Source organism: Chrysemys picta, chromosome 13 (assembly GCF_011386835.1).
Source record: "Chrysemys picta bellii isolate R12L10 chromosome 13, ASM1138683v2, whole genome shotgun sequence".
Classification (NCBI taxonomy): Eukaryota; Metazoa; Chordata; order Testudines; family Emydidae; genus Chrysemys; species Chrysemys picta.
The window spans coordinates 7,167,953-7,190,908 of NC_088803.1; the positions used below are offsets into that span (position 1 = coordinate 7,167,953).

A 22,956-nucleotide genomic window follows, 5' to 3' on the forward strand; every position below is an offset into this window, starting at 1 on the left:
ACAGTTTTAAATCATTTTTGGATTAGAAAATCCAAGTGTGATACTCATTTACCAGAGCTTTGTTCAGGAAGAAGTGCTAATTTTTACTTAAATATTTTTCAGTGCACAACAGTCTCTTCAGGAATTAAACTTTAAAGACATAGAAACTGATGAGAAAGAATCCCGACATTTTTTTTGAAAATTTACAAAAATATTTTTTATTTTGAAATTTGTGTAAAGAACTGTTTTTTTTCTTATAGTATAATTTCAAAGGCTCCCCCCCCCCCCCGCTTTATATAAATTTCACTTTCTTTCTTTCTTAGAAAAGAAAGGAGTAAATGTGGAAAAATCAAAATTTGTATATTTTGAATGAAAAGGATAATTTTAAGAAAATCCATCAAACATATTTCCTATTCTACTCCCATTCTATATCGGGATTAGAAGAAAAAGGAAACAAAGATAACTTCAGTTTAACCTGTGAAGTTATAGATAGAAATGTAATTTAGACACAACTAAAATCAATTATTTTTGAAGGTAGGTTTTGTTTATCTTATTAAAAAATTCTGATGAGACTTGACACGATAAATGTAGATAAGTGGTGTATATATAGATAGATAGATATGATAAAGAATTAGCCATAAAGTAAAAGAATTATCTTATTCTCTGTTGAAACATTTGATAGAAATTTCTTCATCACAATCAGTACATTCATTATGATACATAATTTATTCAACAGACTTTTGTAAAGAGGATATTGATTTTCATGGATTTCTCATTAGAAAGTTAACCCCGCCCCAGGAGACTCCCCCCGCCCCCCCCCATGGAAGCTAACCCCGCCCTGGGAGACTCCCCGCCCCCCCCCCCGCCCACCGCAGCAGCTAACCCCGCCCGGGGGAGCCCACCCCAGCTCACCTCGGCTCCGCCTCCTCTGCTGAGCATGCCGGCGCCACTCTAATTCTCCTCCCCTCCCAGGCTTGCGGCGCCGATTGGAGGAGACTTAGAGCGGGAGCTGTGTGCTCAGCAGAGGAGGCAGAGTGGAGGTGATCTGGGGCGGGGAGCGGTTCTCCTGTGCGCCCCCCCAGGTACTGAGGGTGGCCCCCCCCACGCCCCCGTGCCCCCCCACCCCAGCTCACCTTCACCTCCTCGCCTGAGCGGGCTTTTAGGCACCCCCAACCACTAGGCGTCCTAGGCGGCCGCCTACTTTTCCTCAATGGTTGCACCAGCCCTAGTTTTTAACACAAATGGACATTGAAAGATAGAGACATAATTTATCTCTTTCCCTGAGCACAGCATTCTGCTCATCAGCCTCCTGATGGCCTTCTTCATCTCGGCATTTCTCAGCGTGTAGATCATCGGGTTCAGCATTGGGGTGATTGCAGTGTAAATGACTGAGATCACCTTATTCAGGGTGAAGTTCTTGAAGGGCCGAGCATAGATGAAGATGCTGGGTATGAATTGTAAACATATCACGATAATCTGGGCTCCACAGGTGGACAGAGCTTTCTGCTTCCCATCCGTGATGTGTGTCCTGATCTTGACGAAGATGGCGGTGTAAGAAAGAAGCAGAATGATGAATATTATTATAATCACTGCTCCATTGTTGAAGATCATCTGCAGTTCAGCCAACTGAGTGTCAGTGCAGGCCAGTTTGATGACCTGTGGGACATCACAGTAAAAATTGTCCAGGACGTTCGGACCACAGAACGGTAACTGGAGGAGCAGTCCAATCTGAACAGCAGAGTGGGCCAATCCACCCAGCCATGCCAGTACCATTATCCCCACGCACACACGCTGGTTCATGATAGTCAAGTACCGCAGTGGTTTATAGATGGCCACATACCGATCAATTGCCATCCCCACAAGGCATAACCCCATAGCACCAGCAATGAAGTGGAAGAAAAACATCTGGAGAATGCACTCATAGAACGAAATGGTTTTATGCTGTGAGAGGAGACCTGATAGCAATTTTGGAGTATTGACTGATGAGTCGCTGAGGTCTAGGAAAGCCAAGTTGGCCAGCAGGAAGTACATGGGGGTGTGGAGCCGGTGGTCACTGATCACAGTGGTGATGATGATGAAGTTTCCCAGCCAGGTGTTCATGTAGATTATGAAGAAAGCCACATAAAGGAATTGCTGCAGCTCAGGACTCTGGGTGAGGCCCAAGAGGACAAATTCTGTCACTGGGTTGGTGAGATTCTTCTTCTCCATTTGTTAACCTCTAAATAGTCCTGAAGAGGAAACGCTGATGTTAATAGTTATAATTTGATCTTAGTACATTACGGATATGAAAGGGATACTAACTCCATGTTAACTGATACACATGCTTGGAAATTTTCTTTGTTTACCAAATTCCAGACTGTGTCCTTAGCCCCAGTGGTGAGTGCCCTGCTACAGCAAAACACCTACACCCCACCAGTGGTTATCCCCAGTTTTGGGTGTTTGGGCATGAACAGTAGCAACCTACACACTCGTAATGCCCCCAGATAACAACTGTCTCCATTGGTCTTCCTGAAGTCCTGGTGGTGCACACCTCGTGCAGGCCACAGATTCCGCATGTGCCCTAGAGCAGTGGTCTCCAACGTGGGGTGCGTGCACCCCGGGGTGTGCGCAAGGAGATCCTTGGGGGTGTGCAGCAGGAGGAGCGCTTTTAAAAAAAAAATTTCTTTATTTTGCGTCATCAGTTCGGGTGGGAGTCCGAGCGGCTATTTTTTTGTGTGTGTGTGAATCAGCAAAAATGGTAGAGCCGGCGCGGCAGGGGCTGCGTGCTCAAAATTTTTTTACTGATAGGGGTGCGTGATCAAAAAAGTTTGGAGACCACTGGCCTAGAGGTTCAGGGTTGGAGAGAATGTGGATTTTCTGGGAGTCCAAGGGTTCTAGCAGTACAGGTTTCTCATCGGGAGTGGGGGGAGGGTCTGTCACATTCTGGGGTGCAATCCAGACCAGTGAGGGTTTGAGGCACCGCCTGCTCCATAACCCTGTGTGCCTCACAATGCTTTGCTGGTGTAGCTCCCAACCTGGGACACTCACAGCCAGCCTAGCAGCATGCGAGCTACACCCTGAGTGTCTGTGTAGAGATGCAGCACTGGTCCTGTATCTCTGACCCCAGCAGCCTGTCAGCAACACACCAGCCACACTGCGGCTTCCACCAGCCTTGGTTGCTACTTGCAGGTTGACCCCAGCACACACCCAGTCCCAAATTTTCCCCAAAACCTGTGTTCTGCACTGTCCTGCCCTCTGCTGGACAGTTCAACTAGTAAAGGTTCATTGCTCCTCTACAGAGTCAATATTCAATGGTTTGCTAGTTAAACTGGAGTTACCAAACAGTTCAGTTGAAACACAGCATTGGATTGCTTTAGATTTCAAATAAAACCAATTTATTAACAAAAAAGACAATATTTATAGTAAATTCAAATATAAGAGACCAAGTTAGAAATGGTTACCAGCAAACAAAAGTGAAAACACAGCTAAAAATCAGAATCTAAATCTAGAAAGTTTTGATTCAAGGCTTTGATTGAGATAGTCTTTCTCACCCACAGCCTTCCAGAAAGATGGTGACTGACCCTTACCTTGGTCAGAATCTCTCCCGGAGACCCAAAGTTGCTGGCTTGCTTAGGTTAAAGAGAGAGAGAGAGCTCTGGCAAGTGTTTGGAATCCAGTTAAGAACTAGTCAATGTAGATCTTAACGTTCTTTATAGTGTTGGAATCTTGGCATTTAGCCATGAAACCAATATGGTAGTGTGCCTCAGTTTCCCTTCTCATACTGCACATTAGGTCTGCAATGTCTTCTGTTCCATGTACAATTTCCAGATTAGTTACAGGCACTAACTGTGAAATATTAGTATCACGACGTCTTTTAACATAAAGTGTGCTCTTATGTATCACTCTTAACATGTTCAAGGGTTTTTTCCAAAAGATTAGGCACCTTGTAAATTTTTACAGTTCTTGGTATTAGCAACACATTAGTCACAAGAGTTAACATTAGCATTAATATTAACATCAAATTCATTGCAGGTGTACATTGACAATCATTTTTTCATGCCACGCCTTTGGCTCAATACCATTGGGATTTTGGCATTTTAGGGTTAACCTGTGGCTTTCATTAGCATGATAAACTTTTTCCCTTTCTCTCTGTTCCACAGGGTCAAAATCTGAGCTCTTTTGCTTAACAGAATCCATTGGCTGGCTGGGTTTGTCCTTTTTGCTAACAGCTACAGGCAAGTCTTTCTCCCCCCAGTCAGTCAGGTAATTTGCATCAACACAGACACGAGCTTGTTTACTAGTTTTCAGATCCTTAACTGTTACCAATTCCAAGGCTGGACTCTGTCTTAAAGAGATACCATCCATTTTCACTAGCATGTTAGACTCAAGGTTCTTTTGTCCTTCCATTACCAACCTCTGCTTCCAAATGGAATCAGACGTTAAGTCCACTAAGAGACTACAAGTCATATCCAAAGTGTCTAGAGATGAGAGCTTACCTGCCATCCCCCGCATCCTCCTGGGTTCAGTCATAAGGCTGTTCTGCTCCGAAAAACAAGTAACCCAATCTTTCCTCAGTACCTGAGTCACAGACTGCTTACTCAAAGAATCAGCACGGAGACATTCGTGTACCAACAACATTGTCTTCCCAACAAGCTGGTTAAGCTTATAAGGCTGTTTAAACTCCCAAATTTTATTTCGCCTGAACTCTTCAAAGCTATTCACGTTGGGTCTTTCTAAAGCAAGGCCAGCAGATTCATACACGTTTGAAAGACTTTGCCCATTAGGCATCAACACCTTTCCTCAGAAGAGAGACTGTTTACTATCAACAATGGCCCATTAAGAGTCAATGGAAACAATTCCTTCTCCCAGACTTTCAAGACCTCACCAAGAAATTCCTTTTCTTCTGCAATATCCTGCACTGCAACCGATTCTTTCTGAGATTTATTTATGTCCTTTTGGCACAACAGAGAAATCATCAAACTCCTTCTGAGTTTCACATACATCCAGAATCGCCTCTGGCCCATCAGGAGGATTTTCACACAACCCCCTTTCAAGTAAACTACTAGACTTCATAGTTAACAGATTAGAAGTATTCTCTTCCTTGTTACAAGTTTCCACACTGTCATTGGGTAACATAGTCAATTCACCTTCATGCTTTCCTTGTGCCTTGGCTGTGATACCAGCCTGATCAGACAAGTTGTCATATCTTTACTCAGCAACACACTAGCAACAGGCAAAATAGAAACACCAGAATCGCTTGGTCTCTGGGAGCTATCTGTGACATTAACTGGATGCAACCTAATTACAATGTCATCATCCCTAGCAGACACAAATTCAGGACCACTTCCTTCCTGGGTTTTAGTTGTATCCAGAATCAACTCTTGGTCAACTGATAAATTTTCAACCATCATAGGCTGACAGGCTTCTTCTGTGTGCTTTACAGACAAGAAAGAGCTGGAGAAACATTCCCCTTTACCAGACAGACAGCTTGGGATATCCTTTCCTTTGTCCCAGCACACATGGCTATTCACAGACAACGGCTTGGAGATTGGGGTAGCTCCCTTCATGGGCAAGTCATTACCCCAAATGGAAACAGGAACATTTCCTTCACTGTCACAATTCTCCACACTGGTAACAGGTAAGGGATAGGGATACTCATGTTCCACTAACCTGGCCTTCCCAAACTGCTGATTAGACAAAGCCATCAGCTCAGAGGGCTGCCTCTGCTCATCTAAACTCTCTTTGCCTTCCCCTCCCTTAACAGACAAACTGCTGTTTTCCACAAATAGTGTCTTATTAAGCTGAGCTACTTTAAGCACATCACTGTTACCTGGGTCAGGCTGACTTTCCCAAGCTTTACTAACCAACAATCCATCACTCATAACAATTCTCCCCTTTTCTTCCTCAATTAGGGCTTCAACCTGACCATCCACTTTAATCTGCTCTAGATAAACATTTTCCTGATCAGTGAGTTCTTCTGAGACACTAGACAGACATTCAGAAACCTCATTCACAGACCAACAGCTATTTGCCACCTTTCCCAGGTTAGAGTCACCCCGTCCCTGGCCAGAGCAAACCTGGTTAAACACAGGAACTGTTCGGAGTCATACAACCCGCCAACACTGTTATAAACTGGACTTTCAAGAGGATACAGTTTGGGCTGTTCTTCCATTGCTTTCTTGACTTGGAGCTCAAGTCTGGCAGTTTCTTGCTGCATCTGGCAAACCCTCTCCTCTGCAGCCAGCCGTTCCATACGCCTCCTGTAAGCTTCTCTTTCCAGCTGGGCCAAGGCTCGCTTCTCTTGCATTCTAAGCTCTGCCAGTCTTTGTTCCTGTTTAAGACACGGGGTGTCTCTCAGGGCTTGAAGTTTCATTGCTTCTGCTGATGCCTCATGGCCACTGATCTTTAACCTTTAAAACTCTCAATATCAAAAAGCAAATGTTGACTAGCGTGGGGTTCTGTGGATCCTAGCCAGACTACGCCACTGTAACCGGGCCTTAGTGGGTCACAACTGAGGATGCCAAATTCAGGACGAACTGCCGAGAAATAGGCAAACAGAACCCAGAACTGGTGGCTATTTGTTTATAAGATTTACCAAACCAGCCACAAAAGTAAACTCCTGGTTCAGCACATTGGCTAACAAGAAAACATAAAGGCAGTTTCCTCAGGCATCCCAGTTCTTATATCACCACCACAACCACTGCATTCAGAGATGAGTGGTTCTTTACATTATTTGATAATCTCATCAAAAAATTGCTTCTTCTGATCCCAAAGTACCAGCCACACACCCAGGTCAATATATAACTTAGATCTTACCCCAAAATCATGCTGGTGCCAATCCTTTGGTATCTAAAATCTAAAGGTTTATTCAAAGAAAGAAAGAAAGAAAGAAAGAAAGAAAGAAAGAAAGAAAGAAAGAAAGAAAGAAAGAAAGGTGAGAGTTAAAATTGGTTAAAGGAATCAATTACATACAGTAATGGCAAAGTTCTTGGTTCAGGCTTGCAGCAGTGATGGAATAAATTGCTGTCTTAAGTCAAGTCTCTGGAATACATGCACAGCTTGGATGGGTTATTCAGTCCTTTGTTCAGAGCTTCAGTTTGTAGCAAGGTCCCTCCAGAGGTAAGAAGCAGGATTGAAGACAAAATGGAGGTGTTTCCAGGACCTTTGATAGCTTTTGCCATGTGGAGGGCACCCCATTGTTCTTACTGTGGAAAATTATAGCAACAAGATGGAGTTTGGAGTCACATGGGCAAGTCACATGTTCATGCCCAATTTCCCTCAGTCATTGCAGGAAGCCATTATCTACACGCCAGACAGCACATTTACACGACAGTCCACTTAGTGTAGATGGGCATCTCCTATGGTCCATTGTCAACCAAGTGTTTCTTGATGAACCACTTAATTTGAACAGCTCCTCCAAGATGTGCTGGCTAGCTGCCTTGTGGGTGTTACCTCAGGAGCCAACATTTGAAATCCAAGTATAGAGCCAATACTTATAACTTCACATACAAAAAATGGTATATTCATACAGACAGCATAATCATAACCAGCAAATCATAACCTTTTCACAGACACCTCACTCAACAAACTTTGTACAATATTTGCTGCAAATATATAACAGTGGTTGCAACAATAATCTATATGGTTATATTTTAATTAGATAACATCACAGTGAGGGAACACTTTCTTTCACTTTGCTTGCACATGAAAAAGGAAGAAGTGACATGTTCAGATCCAATTTTCTAACAAAAAAATGGAAACCTTGATTTTCTTCCCCAGAATTTACGTTTTGAGGAAACCTCATTTTCTTCAAGATTTTTTTTCTCTCTTTTTTTGGGCAAAAAATATCAACCAGTTCTAAAAGTCACATTCTGAAAGGACAGTGCTCTGTGTCAGGAGGTGAGAGGGAGGATGGCTTTATGGATACATCACTGGCTGTGGATTCTGGGGAGTTGGGTTCAATTTCTGCCCTACCATGGACACCTTCTGGGACCCTCCGTAACTCACATCACTTCTCAGTCTAGGATTGTCAAAGTAGAATTAGGGAGGTAGGTGCTGGGAATCTCACTTAGGTTTCATAAGCAGATATGAGCACTTCCCTCAGCTTTTTCCATTTTTAACTTCCCAGCTCCAACCAGCCCCAGGGGAAACATTTTTCAGATCAGAGCAGCATAGAGCCGCTGCCTAAGGAGAAGACAGAGCTTGTCGTACAAAGGTCTCAGATAGTTTTGGTTGTAAAGGCTCTGTGGGGTGTTCTCGTAACTCGTAGACGTCTCTAAACCACATGCCTGTATTTGAAAAGCCTCCCAACCACCTCTTCCCCCTGCAGTAACAAAGCCCATCACTTGTAGTAAATTTCAGTTTTTATAAAAATAGTCACTACCTCGTACAATCTGCCGTGTTGTTGATCCCAGATCCGACTGCCTCCTAATGATCGGGGTGGCCAGGAAAGTCACATTTGAAGACTGATTATTGCTCTCCCAACAGGCAGGGGAAGAGGATGTTGTTCCAAAGAGGACACTGCCTCAGAAATCTTCCCTTTATATCACATCTGACCCATGCACTAACGCTGCCACTAACATCAGAGATGCTCTGAAATCCCTCGGAGGTTTCCCGGGCCCGATCAAGAAGATGCTACTTCACAGCTTTGGGGATTCTGACACAAGGGGAATCATTAATAAATATATGGAGTGTGTAGATACTTAGCCTGCAATCAAATCACTCCTTATCCTTCTCTCTTGCTTAAACTGAATAGATGGAGCCTTGGGGGTTTATCACTATCAGGTACATTTTCTAACCCTTTACTCATTCTAGTGGCTCGTCTCTGAACCCTTTCCCATGTTTTTTACCATCCTTCCCCAATTGTGGCACCAGAATTAGACACTGTATTCAAGCAGTGGTTGCATAAGTGCTTGAGATTCCCCTGTTTACGCATCCCAGGGTCCCATTAGCTAGTTTGGCCTCAGTGTCGCACTAGGCTCTTATGTTCAGCTCATTATCCACCATGGCCCCCAAGTCTTTGTCAGGTCACTGCTTCCCGGGATGGTCCCGCCCCCCATCCTTTCAGTACAGCTTACATTCTTTGCTCCTAGATGCATACATGTACCTGTTGCCCTGCTACTGTCAAGGCTGCTTCCCCACTCTGAACTTTAGTGAGCGGTCTGGAGGGTAGAGGAGCAGAATGGGGATCGGGGCTGAGAGACATTTCCAGCTCTAATACTAACATGTTCTGACATCTTGTGGCAAGTCACGTAAGGGACACTGGTTAGGTTTAAAAATGTAATGTTCCTGGCCCCACAGATCTCAATCGAATCCTTATACAATAATCCCATATGGCAGGCAGGCAAGTATTATTCTTCCCATTTCCCAGAGAAAAGCAGAGGTATGGGAAGAAATATCCCTAGAGCCCCAGGCAGGTGCAGTAGCCTGGCCCAGGAGCCTGGTGTGTGCCCAGGCTGAGCCCCGGAAATCTGCCAGAGGGGGCTTTGTGCAGCTGGTGGAGGGGAAGTGCTGGGTACGGCCCCAGGCAGGACATGAGGCTGGTGGCTGAGCAGAGAACTCAAATTTCAGCAGTAGAGAAACCAGCTTAGCATGGAATTGACTTTCCTTCTGACTGTGCTGGGTGAGAGACTTTCTTTCCAATGGCTCTCCTTTTCTTTCTTTCTTTCCCAGAATTCTCACTCCCTCACTTCTCTTTTTCAGCCTCTCTCCAGATTTTCCCCAGCCTGGTGTCACCTACAGGTAAAGGGACTTTAATGTACCCAGAGGTGCTATATCTGCCCTGGGATATTTCCTCGTGTCGAAGTGGGAGGAATGGGCGGGGGGATGGGGGAGATCTGTGTTGGGGTTTCCTTCTGCATTTCCTCTCCCCCTCTGCACTAACCTCTGTGTTTCCATTGCAGCTCCCCTATCAGCCCCAACACTCTCTCTGCACCCCCCACACCCGGAATTCTTTGAGGGGGAGCATCTGACACTCAGGTGCTCGGCTCCCAGGGCTGCAGAGCCGACGGGGTACCGGTTCTTCGACCAAAGTGGGGAGCGGCTCTTCGAAACACCCCCTGATCTCTACAGGGAAGCCCAGCTCCATCTCACAGCTCAGCTGGCCACCACCGGGGCCTACAGTTGTGCATACTGGACGGGGGCATCCGGGCAAGAAACTGCATCTGAGAAGAGCCAGCCCGTCTCCGTTCAAGTGAAGGGTACAGTAACTCCTCATTTACCGTCCCCGGTTAACGTTGTTTCGTTGGTGATCTATTAGAGAACATACTGGTTTAAAGTTGTGCAATGCTCCCTTATAACCTTGTTTGGCAGCTTGCTGTGCAGGTGGGGGGGAAGAGGGGTGGTGATGTCAGGGTGTCCACCCCCCCCGCTCCTGTACCCCATCTCCACAGAGCGGGTGGGGGGACATGACAGGGCTCAGGATGGAGGGAGCTTGCTGGCACCAGCTGCTGTCTCAACTTGCTGATCTACTTAAAAAGGCAGTGTAGTTAGAGTGGGGTCAGCGTACTTAAAGGGGCAATGCACGTCTCTGTCTCTGTGTCTGTCTGTCTGTCTCTCACACACACACACACACACGGTGTGTGTCTTTGTCTCACACAGACATGCAGCTCCCCACCCCCAGCCGCTGCCATGTGTCTATTGTGTCTCCTTCCTCCATCCCTGCTGCCTTGTAGAGGGTGAGGCTACATTAACAACAATGTGTTAACCCTTGCAGGCTCAGCCGAGTGCTAGTTCATCATTTAGCAGCAAGGAATTCCCTGGGAAATATCCCACCTTCTGACTCCAGCACCTCAAACAAGCTTCGCAATAAGCATTGCTATGTACACTATTCAATTGTTTAAAACTTATACTGGTTATGTGCATATATAAATATGTATAATGTCTTTTGTCTGGCAACATTTCCCTGGAACCTATCCCCGCCCCCACCTCTTATGGGGAAATTGGATTCGCTTAACATTGTTTTGCTTAAAGTAGCATTTTCCAGGAACAGAACTACTGCGTTAAGCGAGGAGTTATTGTGTGTCTTTGTGTTTGCATGTTCATCCCCCACTTTAACCAGGCCTCAGTGGGTTATAAGTGAGGATTTCAAATTCTGGACGAACTGCTGAGAAATAAGGCAGAGACACCCCAAGACTGGTGGCTGATCCCCCATAGACTTTACCAAACCAGCCACAAATATAAACTCCTGGTTCCCCACACTGGCTAACAAGAGGACATAAAGGCAGTTTCCTCAGTTCTTATATCACCACCACAACCACTGGATTCAGAGATTAGTGGTTCTTTACAACCAGTCTCATCAAATAATAGCTTCTTCTGATCCCAAAGGACCAGCCACACACCCAGGTCAATATATAACTTAGATCTTACCCAAAAATCAGGCTGGTGCCAATCCTTTAGTATCTAAAATCTAAAGGTTTATTCATAAATAGAAAGAAAGAAAGCTGAGAGTTAAAACTGGTTAAAAGAATCAAATACATACAGTAATTGCAAAGTTCTTGGTTCTGGCTTGTAGCAGTGATGGAATAAACTGCTGGCTTGAGTCAAGTCTCTGGAATACATCCACAGCTTGGATGCAGACATGCCAAACCCTCCCAAAAAATGCAGAAATTGAGCTTGTTTTTAGCCTAATTGGCTTGTGAGTTGCTTGTTGGCTAGTTTTTGGCTTGTAGCTTGTTGCTTCTTTTTTTTTTTTTTTTTTTTTTTTGATCGGCTCCTGACAAGCAGGGGCAAGAGAGGGCAAGGAGAGGCAAGGTGGGGAGAGAGTTAAGGACGCACAGTGGGCCCAGCACAGTCCCAGACTGCACATCAGAGAGATCTAGTCACATAGTGTGTTGGGGTTCTTAGGGATTGGCTTGTTTTGGCATTTTTATGAAATGGGATTAGCTTGACTTTTGGCTTATTATGAAAGTTGGCAACCGTGTTTGTATAGGTCATTCAGTCCTTTGTTCAGAGCTTCAGTTTCTAGCAAACTTCCTCCAGAGGTAAGAAGAAGGATTGAAGACAAAATGGAGGTGTTTCCAGGGCCTTTTATAGCTTTTGCCATGTGGAGGGCATCCCATTGTTCTTACTGTGGAAAATTACAGCAACCAGATGGAGTTTGGAGTCACATGGGCAAGTCCCGTGTCCATGCATTTCGCTCAGTCATTGCAGGAAGCCATTATCTACACTCCAGACAGCACGTTTACATGACAGTCCACTCAGTGTAGATGGGCATCTCCCATGGTCCATTGTCAACCAAGTTTTTCTTGACGAGTCACTTAATTTGAATAGTCCCTCCAAGATGTGCTGGGTGCTACCTTGTGGGTGTTACCCCAGAAGCAAACATTTGAAAGCCAGGTATAGAATCAATATTCATAACTTCAAATACAAACATGATACATGCATGCAAATAGCATAATCATAACCAGCAAATCATAACTTTTTCATAGATTTATCACTTGACAACCTTGTACAAGATTTACTGCAAATATATAACAGTGGTGGCAACAATGATCTATATGGTCATATTTTAATCAGATAACATCACACCCACCCCCTGGGGCCTCCTCCAATCTGCCACTTTTTCCTAGCCGTATTGATCTCAGGATATTAGAGAGACAAGGCAGGGGAGGTGATATCTTTGATTGGACCAACTTCTGTGGTGAAAGCAACATGCTTTTGAGCTAAGGTTGCCCATTTTGGTTGGACATATTCCTGGAGGTTTCATCGCATGACATAATGGTTAATGAAAGATTATTCTTTAATTCCTTGAGACCCCAGGACAATCCTGGAGGGTTGGCAACTCCATTTTGGGCTATACAGAGCTCTTCTTCTGGGCTGGGGAAGGTTCTCGGGGTGTCACGGCAGAACGGCTACATCCAAGATGGAACCGATTATTCAGCACTAGGAGTTAAAGCACATTGTGAGCAACCATTCAAGGTGAAAAGGGTGGCGAACACCTCTGCAGTTATAGGATGAAGGGGGGTTAGGAGGTGAGAGACTGTTGCAACGAGCCATAAATCCAGTGTCTCTACTGAGTCCATGAATTTGGGTGTCTAGCAAAGTCATGAATTTAAGCTCCTGTGCTCATCCTTTGAAGGCATTTCCTTTCTTCTCAGTCCTGGTCCTGAACAGAAACCTGACCAAATCAAACCTAACCTGATCAAAAGAGGAGCTAAAATTCCTAATTTAGGTCGGCCTTTTCTGTATTAGCTTTGGGAGGGAAGATGGCTCAGTGGTTAGAGCGGCCCCCTTAACAGGCGCTTCAAAAGCATGGAGGAACCCAACCCCCACTGAAATGGAAATTACCATGCATCTTTAACTGGGAGGATAATTAACCACTGGACCAATCTCGCAAGGGTCATGGTGGATGCTCCACCACTGGCAATTTTTAACTCAAGATGAGATCTTTTTTCTAAAAGATCCATTCTAGGAATTATTTCAGGTCTGTTCTCTTGCAAGGGTGATAGAGGAGGTCAGACCAGATGATCACAACACTCCCTTCTGACCTTAGAATCTATGAAGCCATGAAATCCATGGGAGGTCGGTGCCTACCTCTGTCTTTAGGCATCTAAATAGCTTTGAAATTCATAGTCTCCATTTCTCAAAGGTATTTAGGCACCTCAAGAGGCATTTAGGTCCCTAGTGGGGTTTTCCAAAGGGCCTGGGCCATGTAGGCACCTAACTCCAATCATTGGCTCTTTGTGCATCTGTTATGGGGGGGGAGTCAGGGATGACGGAACAGGGGAGCCAGGGCCCCATCACTGTTATAAGTGGGAGGACTCTGCCCTCCCCATTTTTACTGGCTGTAAGGGCGAGGGGGCAGAGGTAGGCGGCAGAGCGGAGTGAACTGGCGGTGGGGGTTTGGGGAGAAGAGGTGGCGCGGGAGCGGGACCTCAGGGGAAGATTCCGCATGAGGGCAGGGCCTCGGGGGAAGGGGCAACACTAGGATGGGGGATCAGGGAGAAGGGGCAGGGCCACGGTTTGGGTGCCCGTGGCCCACCCACTTTTAGAGAGTGCCTGTTGCTCCAGTAACAGCACTGCCCCCCTCCTGAATTAAAGACTGGGACACACTCAGCTACTCTGGCTCTATAAGCACCACAGATACATTTGCCATACAGAGTCCCTTTAATCCAGGCCATGGGGTTCTTGGTGAGTTCTGACGAGGACCTCAGGAAGGACGTGGGTGGGCTGCAGACTGGAGAGGGGTTGGGATTGAAGAAACTGGGTTGGGATTAAAGATGCTGGTCCTGTGTTCATTAGGATGGATAGGTGCCATTGATGTTTCCCAGATGCTCCTGTGGCCCCATCCCTCTCCTTGAATCCCCGGCACTGGGTGTACCGTGCTGGTGACTCCGTGGGACTCGTGTATTCAGCACCCCCTTCCGTGGACAGGGTTAAAGGTTTCCAGTACTTTGGAGATAGAATAGCTGTGTTAGCGCTGGCTTCATCCAAGAAGAGCTACACCTACAACTTGAACATCACTGGACCAACGGTATTTGGGTCGTACAGCTGTTCATACTGGGTACGTCTGTCCGGACGGAATGTCCCAGCCAGGAGGAGTGAGCCAGTGGTCATCAGCATGAGAGGTGAGCCCTGCCAGTCTGTAGTACCCCTGAGGAGAGAGCGTAGTACTTCTGCGCCTTTTATCCAGCATACCTATTTTGAGAGATTTCCATGTCCCCTTTTTGCTTTATGTCCCACCTTCCAGTCTCATTTACGGACGTGTGCACTTTTGCCATGTTTGGCATTTTGGAGAAAAGATTCATGTTTTAATTTTTCTTTCTGTGGGGAATTAGGAAGTGTGTGTGTTTTCACGTGTTCAGGTTAGAAGATTTTTGAACAAAACCAGGTGTTTACACATTTTAAATAACAGTGAGTAAAGGGAGGTTGAGCCCCTTTTAAATCATTTACAAAAGAAAGCGGATTTTCACCTAGCGATGAAGAAAGGAAAAGGGTCAGAGAGAAAGTCTGAAAACTGCAGGAAAGGAAAATAACAAGGAAAGAGTTTTAAAACTGCAAAAGAGGGAAAGGACAGAAAATGTTAAACCTGCAGGAAAGGAAAAAAAAGGAAGAGAGTGAGTTTTAAATCAACCAGGAAGGAAAAGTGTTAGAACATCAGGAAACCCTCCGGCCAGTCACAGAAAGAGAGAGAAAATCAAGTGAGAGAAAACGTTTTAAAGCAGCAAGAAAGCTCTGCCCTGCCCCCAAGCCTGTTACAAGGTAAGTAAATGGCAGAGAGAAAAAAGCACCACACCCCAAGGGCGGTCCCCATCCCCATACAAATGCCAGCAAGTCGAGGAGCTGGCAGTCTCGGGGATCCACCGCCGCACGGCTTTAGAAAACCTATTCTGGAGAATAGGTTTTCTAAAGCCGTTGCCGGTTATGCCCATATGTCGGATCACTTAAGGATGCTAAGCCGCTGGGAGCTCAACAGTTCTCAGCAAGCATCGCGTCCTCCTGCCCTGTCCCCTGCATTTGAATCAAAACATCAAACCTCGGGAATATTTTCTTCAAAATAAAAACCGCAAGGGCTATTTGGTAGAAACAGTGCTCTTGAATCACTCACTGATTGCCTGTTCTGCTCATTCCCTCTGACGCACCTGGCATTGGCCACTGTCAGAAGACAGGATACTGGGCTAGGTGGACCATTGGTCTGACCCAGTGTGGCCGTTCTTATGTTCTTATGAAAGTTTTGCCCAGGGTGCAAAAGCAACCCAAACTGCTTGAAAGACTTAAAGACTAAAAGAGCTGATCGCCCTTTGTATCAGAGAGAAGAGCCTGACTTACTTTTCAAAAGCTGTTAAACCAAGGAAAGTTTCCACAGACTTTTAAAACCAATCCTGTTTGTAGCTGTTGCCCACGCTTTCGAAGGGGGAAAATAACCAAAATCCTTGTTCTAGGGCAGTGGTTTTCAACCTGGGGTCCATGGATGTTTCCAGATTATTTTTTAAATTTCCAAAGTTTCCAATGTAAAACAGGGTCTGGGGATAAACATGCTGTCTCGGCTTGTAGGGGAATATCGAACCTTTTTTTTTTTTGTGAAACCATTTTGTAGGTGGCCATTTTTTTAGTTGTCCCACAGGTTCTGACTTTTGTTTTTTCCTGGTGGGAGCTCCTCTCCGCCTCCTCCCCCCATGTGAGTGGGAGGCAGCCCGTGGAGGGAAGAGGCTGAGTGGGGGTGGGGCCTTGGAGCAGAGCAGGGGGCGGGACCTCACGAGGAAGAGGCTAAGTGGGGGTGAGGTATCAGGAGGAAGAGGCCGAGTGGGGACAGGGCCTTGGAGCAGAGCGGAGGGTGGGCCATGGTCCAGATGCCGGGCCCATGAAAGAGTCATCTATCCCTGTGGGTGCTGAGCACCCCCTATTTTTCTTGGTGGGTGCCTGAGCCCCGGAGCACCCGCAGAGTCGGCACCTATGAGTTGTTCTGCTCTTCCAGGGGCAAACGTTTGTTATGCACCGTCAAGGCTGATTCTCCACTCTGGCACTGCGAGTGCAGAAGATGGGGCCCGCAGGGATTCTAAAAATTAATACTGGCCACTCCAGGCTGCTATTAAACTCCCAACATCACAGCTTCTCTCTGACCTTGGATGGGTAGATGCTGCCACCACCCATGTGCAAAAAAAACCTCTTTGGACCCAGGAAGGTGCACTTGGGAATTCCTCCCTGTGGGGTACCCTCAAGCTCTTCCACCCCTCCTCTGGGGAAGAGCTAAGAAAGAAAAGAAAACAAAAATCCAATCCTGTTCTTAAAAAAGGTAAATTTTATTAAAAACAAAAAGAAAGAAAATACATCTGAAACTTAGGCTTTTTGCTACATCTTAAAAGAAACAATTACAAAAATTAAGCATCAAGATAGCTCTCTTGAGGTTTAGCTTAAAGGTTATAAGCAAACAAAAGCATTTGGGGTTAGCACAGAGGAGTCCACAAGCCAATACAAAATAAAAGAAATAATCCTAATTGCCTCTTCCTAGACATTCCCTAATTTACTTACATGTCTGGGGTTTGAGATAAGCAATCTCTAGGTATGACCTGATGGTTTTTCATACCTGGCTTAAAGCTTCTCACAGCATAACTGCTGCCCCATTCCCCTCTTCTCCTGAGAACCACAACACACAGACAAGGAGTTTTTTCCCAATTTTAAAAAGTTCCAGCTCTCCCATTGGCTCTTTTGGTCAGGTGCCCACTCACTTCCCTTTACCTGTGGGTTTCTTAACCCATTCAGGTAAATCAAGTAGAGAAGAACTACTAACAGTGTTTTTATAGCTAACTGGCTGGCTGGGTGTCCATAAAAGGAAGAAACCCCTCCCCACCTTCATTTATCACATGCACAAACACTTCCCCAAGTCATGTGGCATTATTTTCCCCACAGTCAGTGGACTACTAAATAAATAAGACCAACAGAAACATTGGGGAAGACCGGAGATCTTTTGTACCTGTACCTGCAAAGCAACAGTTACATTTTGTGGTTGTTGTTTTGCATTTGTTTATTATTACAATCAAGTGACCCCAAAGAATTATTATATTATTTTGTTTCATATCTTGGATCTTCGCTTTCTGTCTTTCTCAGCAGCTGCCAGGACGTATGATCCCCGGTCCTCGCGCGCACACAGACACACACATAGAGCAGGGGTCACCCATCCAGCAGGGGGTGGCAGGGACACACACACTCTGAGCAGTGCCTTGCCCCTCCCTCACCATCACGTTTCCTCTCCACAGCCCACCCAGGCAGCTGGTCCCGGGAGTTGGCCGTGGGGGGCTCATTCTTCACCCTCAACAGCCTCATCTTCCTCGTCACCTACTTCCTGATGAAGTGCGAAGGTAACTGGCTTCTTCCAGGGAAGGCAGCTCTGATTGGCAGGGTGCTGGGGACTTGTCCCTGAACTCAAAACGACCCACCAAGGCTGAAATTTCTCCCCTTTTCTTTCTCAGCCTACACAAGGTTAGTTGCAGAGGGATGGTTGCACCTACCAGTACTGCAGTTGGCTAGGTATCATGTATGTCAGAGGCTCTGTTCCCATGGGCAGCTCTTCAGCCATCGGCTGACATGCAGCCACCTCTGGGGCGGGGTGTGTTGGGTACATGACAGCTGCCCAACCATTTTGGATGGGGAGCAAAGGAGGCTCCTGAACTGCACTGAAATGGCAGGGATGGGAAGGGGGTAGGCCGAGCGGAATCAGCTGTGTTGAGATTGAACGCTGGGGGTCACACTCCAGCAGTCGGTCGTGGGGCTCCCGGCAGCACAGCGCCCCCTAGAGACTCATTATGACATCAGCCCTGACTGCCAGGGGAGAGCGCCAGCTACTGGGTCCCTGCCCTGCGCCCTGCAGCGCAGTGCCCCGTATTGCAGCTCTGGGAAAGTGGGGTCACCCCTGACTCCAACAGGGAGAGAGCCCCCTAGTGACCTGCTCACCCTGTTATCTGCAGCACAATGCCCCTAGCCCCATGGAGAGCATCGGTGAGTCAGCCACTGGTTGTTCCCCCCGGCAGTTTCATCCCTCCTTCCTCAGAACTTGCCCTCCCCCACCCTTAGCTAGAGATCTAAATAACAGGTGGGACTGAAGCGTGGTTAGACTCCAGTGTTGTCACTTTTTGTTTGCAGATTCCTAGGAGAATCACAGGATGGAGATCCAAGCCCGAAGAAGAACCTCCAAAGGTCTTTAGCATGAATCTTTCCAAGCTGTCTCTGATGCTGAGGTCCAATCAATCTTCCCCACCCCTTGCCTCGGTTTCCCCGTCTGACAAATGGTGTTCATGATCTCCACCTTCCATGCGGGGTGTTGTGAAGCTTAACATATTTGCTTTGAATATTCTGCAGGTCTCTTCCCTGGTCATGTGCTTTAGAACCCTGTGCAGCACCGGGAATGCAACACAAAATATATTTTAGCCTGCTGTTGTAATCTTCCATGTCACATCACTGCCGTTGGTTCCACTGCTGATGTGGGAGCTGCTTCTAAACTGAAAGAAAGAAAGAAAGAAAACTGACCTTTCTTCTCATTTTCCAGATCCCATCTGCCACTCGTTTCCAAGCTGTATGAATTCCTGTAAACTCCCCTCCCTTCCTGCTTCATAATTAAAGTTTACTCCAACCCACTTCAGTCTCTGTCTCATTGATAGACCTGGTGTGTGTCATATGAGCTCCCTCACATGGTTTGTGTCATATCCTCCGCATTGCCAGCAGATGGGGTGATTCTCCCTCCACTTTGACCGGCAAATTCTTTCCCATATAGATTCATAGAGTCCAAGGCCAGAAGGAACCACTGTGGTCACCTAGTCAGAGCTCCTGGATAACACAGACCATAGGGCTTTCCGAAAATAATTCCTAGAGTGGATCTTTTATAAAAATATCCAATCAGTCAAGTCCAGCGAACTCCGCAATCATTTTTTTTAAAAAATTCTATGCTGCAAGTTATCTGGACTTGCTGATTTTAAAATATCTAACTTTAGTAGCTTCCGTTTAGCACCCTCCAGAGATACTAGTGGAAAGTAAAGAGTGTTATTATCATCATTTGATGAGACAACATCATCTGTATATATACAGAACAGAAATATTTATTGAACACTTCAGCCTTTTCTGCATTATTATTGATAATTCTATCATTTCAATCTAGTAATGGTGCAATAACATTGTCAGGATGCTTTTTATGCCTAATATACTTAAAACCATCCTTCTTATTGTCCTTAACGCTGCTGGCCATAGATTTCGCCTTGTGTTCCTTTTGCTTCCCTTATCAATTTTCTATAATTCCTATCTGATGTTTTATATTTATTACTATCAATTTCCCTTTCTTCCATTTGTAATAAAGCTGCCTTTACTTTCCCTCTAAACCAGGTCAGGTTTTTAACCAATATGGTCTTCTTGTAGATTGGCTGGGCATCTGATCCATTAACTTCAGTGCAGCTAGTGTCAATCGGCCATAGCAACATTGGAGTTTATGGACCAGATCCCCAGCTGATGCCAATGAACTATTTCTCAGCCATTGACTGTGTTTGTTGACATGTCCCAACCAAAGGAAGGAACATGTGCTTTCCTTAGTTTGCATTTAAGCAGTAAACAGAGTCATCAAGCAGGGAGGGAAAACAGGAATTTCAAACCGGTGAAAAAACAAGCAGGGAACATCCTTCCAAAGAAACTCTTTGGCTCCTGGGTCTCAGCTGGAAACATTTTCAAGAGGGGGACTGAAACTATCAAAAGGAATGACAAACACACCAAGACACCCCCCTCTCTATCTCCCTGCACACCTCATAATCTGCACCTGAGAAGACAAAGGAAACAGCTGTTGGACTCTGGGGGAGAAGGTCCTGATGTGATCTGCTGGAGCACAAGGTGAGAAAGTTTGCTTTGCGACTCCGGTAGTTTCTTAAGCAGATACTAGGAAGCGTTTTATCTTTATTTTTCTTGGAACAATTTCTGACTTTGATGCTTCATTGCTCATAGTCTCTTGAAATTTGTCTTGTTGTAATTAATAAACTTGTTCTACTGTTTTATCTAATCCAGTGTTGAAGTGTCTAAGTAAGTGTGGTGTTACTGACATGAACTGTGATCTTATAGATCATTGTTGCAACCAGGGTACAATGGTTATAGTTTGCTGGTTATGGTTATGCTGTCTGTATGTGTGGGGGCTGGAGCAGCAGCCCCAAGTGATTGATACCTCCGATGTTGGGCCAGGGACTGAGCTGGGGTAAATGGACCTTAGATGAGTTTCAGTGTATTACACCCTCTGGGGATCTGGCCCCATTGACTCCAGTGGAGCTATGGCCCATTGACACCACCTGGGGATCTCGCTCATTCACGGTCATGACTCTGAAACCAGCCCCCTGGTCCTGCTGTGTCCTTGGGGAGTGTTTTGAACTAACATTTGGAGGTTCTGCTGCAGCACAAGGAGCGTTTGCAGAGACAGGGAGTGTTGGGGCTGGGGAGGGTTTCCAGTCCCCAAACCCTGACCCCGTGTGATGGGTATTGACCCCACACTGGCACTAAGAGGGGTAACGGGAGCTGGAGGATGGGCCCAGCCCAGTTGGAGATTGAGCTCAGCAGGGGAAGGGCTGGGCAGTGAGTAGAAAGGGAGGCGGCCCAGACGAGATGGGGGGTGTGGGGAGAAGCTCTCCCATTTCTCTCTGGTCGCTGGAGGCTGGAGGGAAGGTCTGGAGAGAAGTGGCTGTGCAGACAGCCCAGGGAGGAGCTGTGCAAAGGGCAGGAGTCCGGGAGGCAGCTGGGAGGTGTCTGGGGGAGCAGATCTTGGCTGCTCACCATAGCACCCTGGGCTTCAGTTCCCGTCTCGGGCCTGGGAACGGTGGGTGAGATCCCCCGGCACAAGAAGGAGAAGCACTGCTGAGTTTGGGGGAGGATCTCTGGATAGAAAGTTCTAGTCAGCGTTGGTCTGTGCAAGAGCAAGACGACAACCCTGCAGAAGCTGGGGAGCGGCGAAGGGGCTGCACGGGGGATGGTGCGCGGGGGGGTGTGTGTGTGTGGAGAGAGATGGAGAATTATGTTGATTTGAGTTTAATTTATTGGACTCTGTTTAGCCCATAGGAGGCAACCGGCTGGAGGGCCCATCATGGGGGAGAAATCACTGCAGGGCCTGAGGAACTGTTGGCAGTGGTGCTATGCCAGGCCCTGCCACAAGGGGGAGCTCCAGCGGTGAGTCCCCTCTTCCCCACCCAGCCAGACTCTTGGCCTGGGGACAGACCGTCTTTCCAGGGTAAAATTTTCATGTCCCCTGATGAGAAAATCCATCATTTTCAGTTCATCGTGAACCTGCCGTCTAGAGACCAGCGTTGAACCTGCTGCGGCTTTGCTCTCCGGTTCCGCGCTCTGAGCGTTGTGAGTTTCAAGCCTTCGTACGAGGCAGAGATTTCGATGAACCCAGTGACAAAGAGCTTTAGAGATTTTCTTTGTCTTCCCTTGCACGGCCCATAAACACCATGGATGTAATTTTCCAAGCTTTGTGGACATTTTACAGTAGGAAAAAGCATAAAAGAGAACAGTAACCAAAGCGGGCTGGAAAGGTTAACTGAAGGAGGAGTAACTGTGTTATTCCCATCTCCAACCCACTGGCTCCCACTTCCCTCCCAGAGCTTGGATTAGAACAGAGGCTTCTGACTCTGAGCTCCCCTCTGCTCGAACCCATGAGACTCCACACCACTCCCAGAGTCCAGAATAGAGCCCAGGAGACCTGGTTCCCAGTCCCCCTGCTGGCTGCCTCAAAAGAACAAAAGGGAGGACCAGAGACAACTCTTCATCATGAACCTTCAGTCAAACCAATAGAGTGTCACAGAGATGAAGGGTGCCAGAGAATGTCACTGTTCTCCTAGAGCCCCTGTGGGCTCTGCCTGTGGGCCTCTTGCAATCCCCGGAAGACAGTAGCACAAGGAGCAGTGAAGGGTCACCAACTCTTGGGACTCCATTTCCCACAATGTCCTGCCTTGTGATCTGTGATCCACTCCAATCTCTCATGCTCAGCAAGACTGGGTGACCCCAACCATGTTCACTGTATTGCCCTGGGGGTGCCGTGGCACAGGGAGCAAGGCAGGGGATTAGCAGGGGGTGCTCCCCCCTGCCAGGCAGTGCTGGCTGCTATGCCCTGTGCAGTGCCGGGGGGGTGGGGGCTGTGCTTCAGGAAGGGGCGTGAGTGTCTCCTTAGGGTGCATTGTTCTGCTGGACTTGTCACCTTGTGGAAGGTGTGCACAGAAGCTAATAACATGCAGGGTCGTTAAATACCCACTGGCTTTTCACATGTGTAATTCTTGTCCCCAAAATTCCCACCTCCTCTTCCACTGGGCACAGAAATCTCACTCTGCTGAGCTCATGGATAAAGGTCTGCACTTTTGTACTACAGCTCCAGTGTCCTACACTGCGGGGGTTGGATGGGTCAATGTTGGCTGGGATCGCTGCTCACTGACATGGCAGAAAAGCCGCTATCCCCCACAGGAGGGGGGCTGAATGGAAGCGCTGGGTGTCACGTTCTGGGGTTTGATCCAAAACCACCTGCCCTGTAACCCTGGTGCCCTGAAATGCTCGGCT

The 22,956-nt window shown here is 46.8% G+C and overlaps 2 protein-coding genes across 2 annotated transcripts in view; both read right to left on the reverse strand.

Moving 5' to 3' along the window:
• LOC135975228 (Fc receptor-like protein 2) overlaps window positions 1–22,956 on the reverse strand; it is a 154,335-nt gene that overhangs the window by 21,052 nt on the left and 110,327 nt on the right. The window lies entirely within an intron of this gene.
• Window positions 1,153–2,196, reverse strand: LOC135975505 (olfactory receptor 4D2-like). Its single transcript, XM_065566723.1, has one exon. The coding sequence runs from the start codon at window positions 2,185–2,187 to the stop codon at window positions 1,177–1,179; it is 1,011 nt and encodes a 336-aa protein (XP_065422795.1). The 5' UTR covers window positions 2,188–2,196; the 3' UTR covers window positions 1,153–1,176.

What these genes read in the sequence shown, in the direction of transcription:
- LOC135975505 (XM_065566723.1), bottom strand. Translation starts at nt 2,187, where the DNA reads ATGGAGAAGAAGAATCTCACCAACCCAGTGACAGAATTTGTCCTCTTG.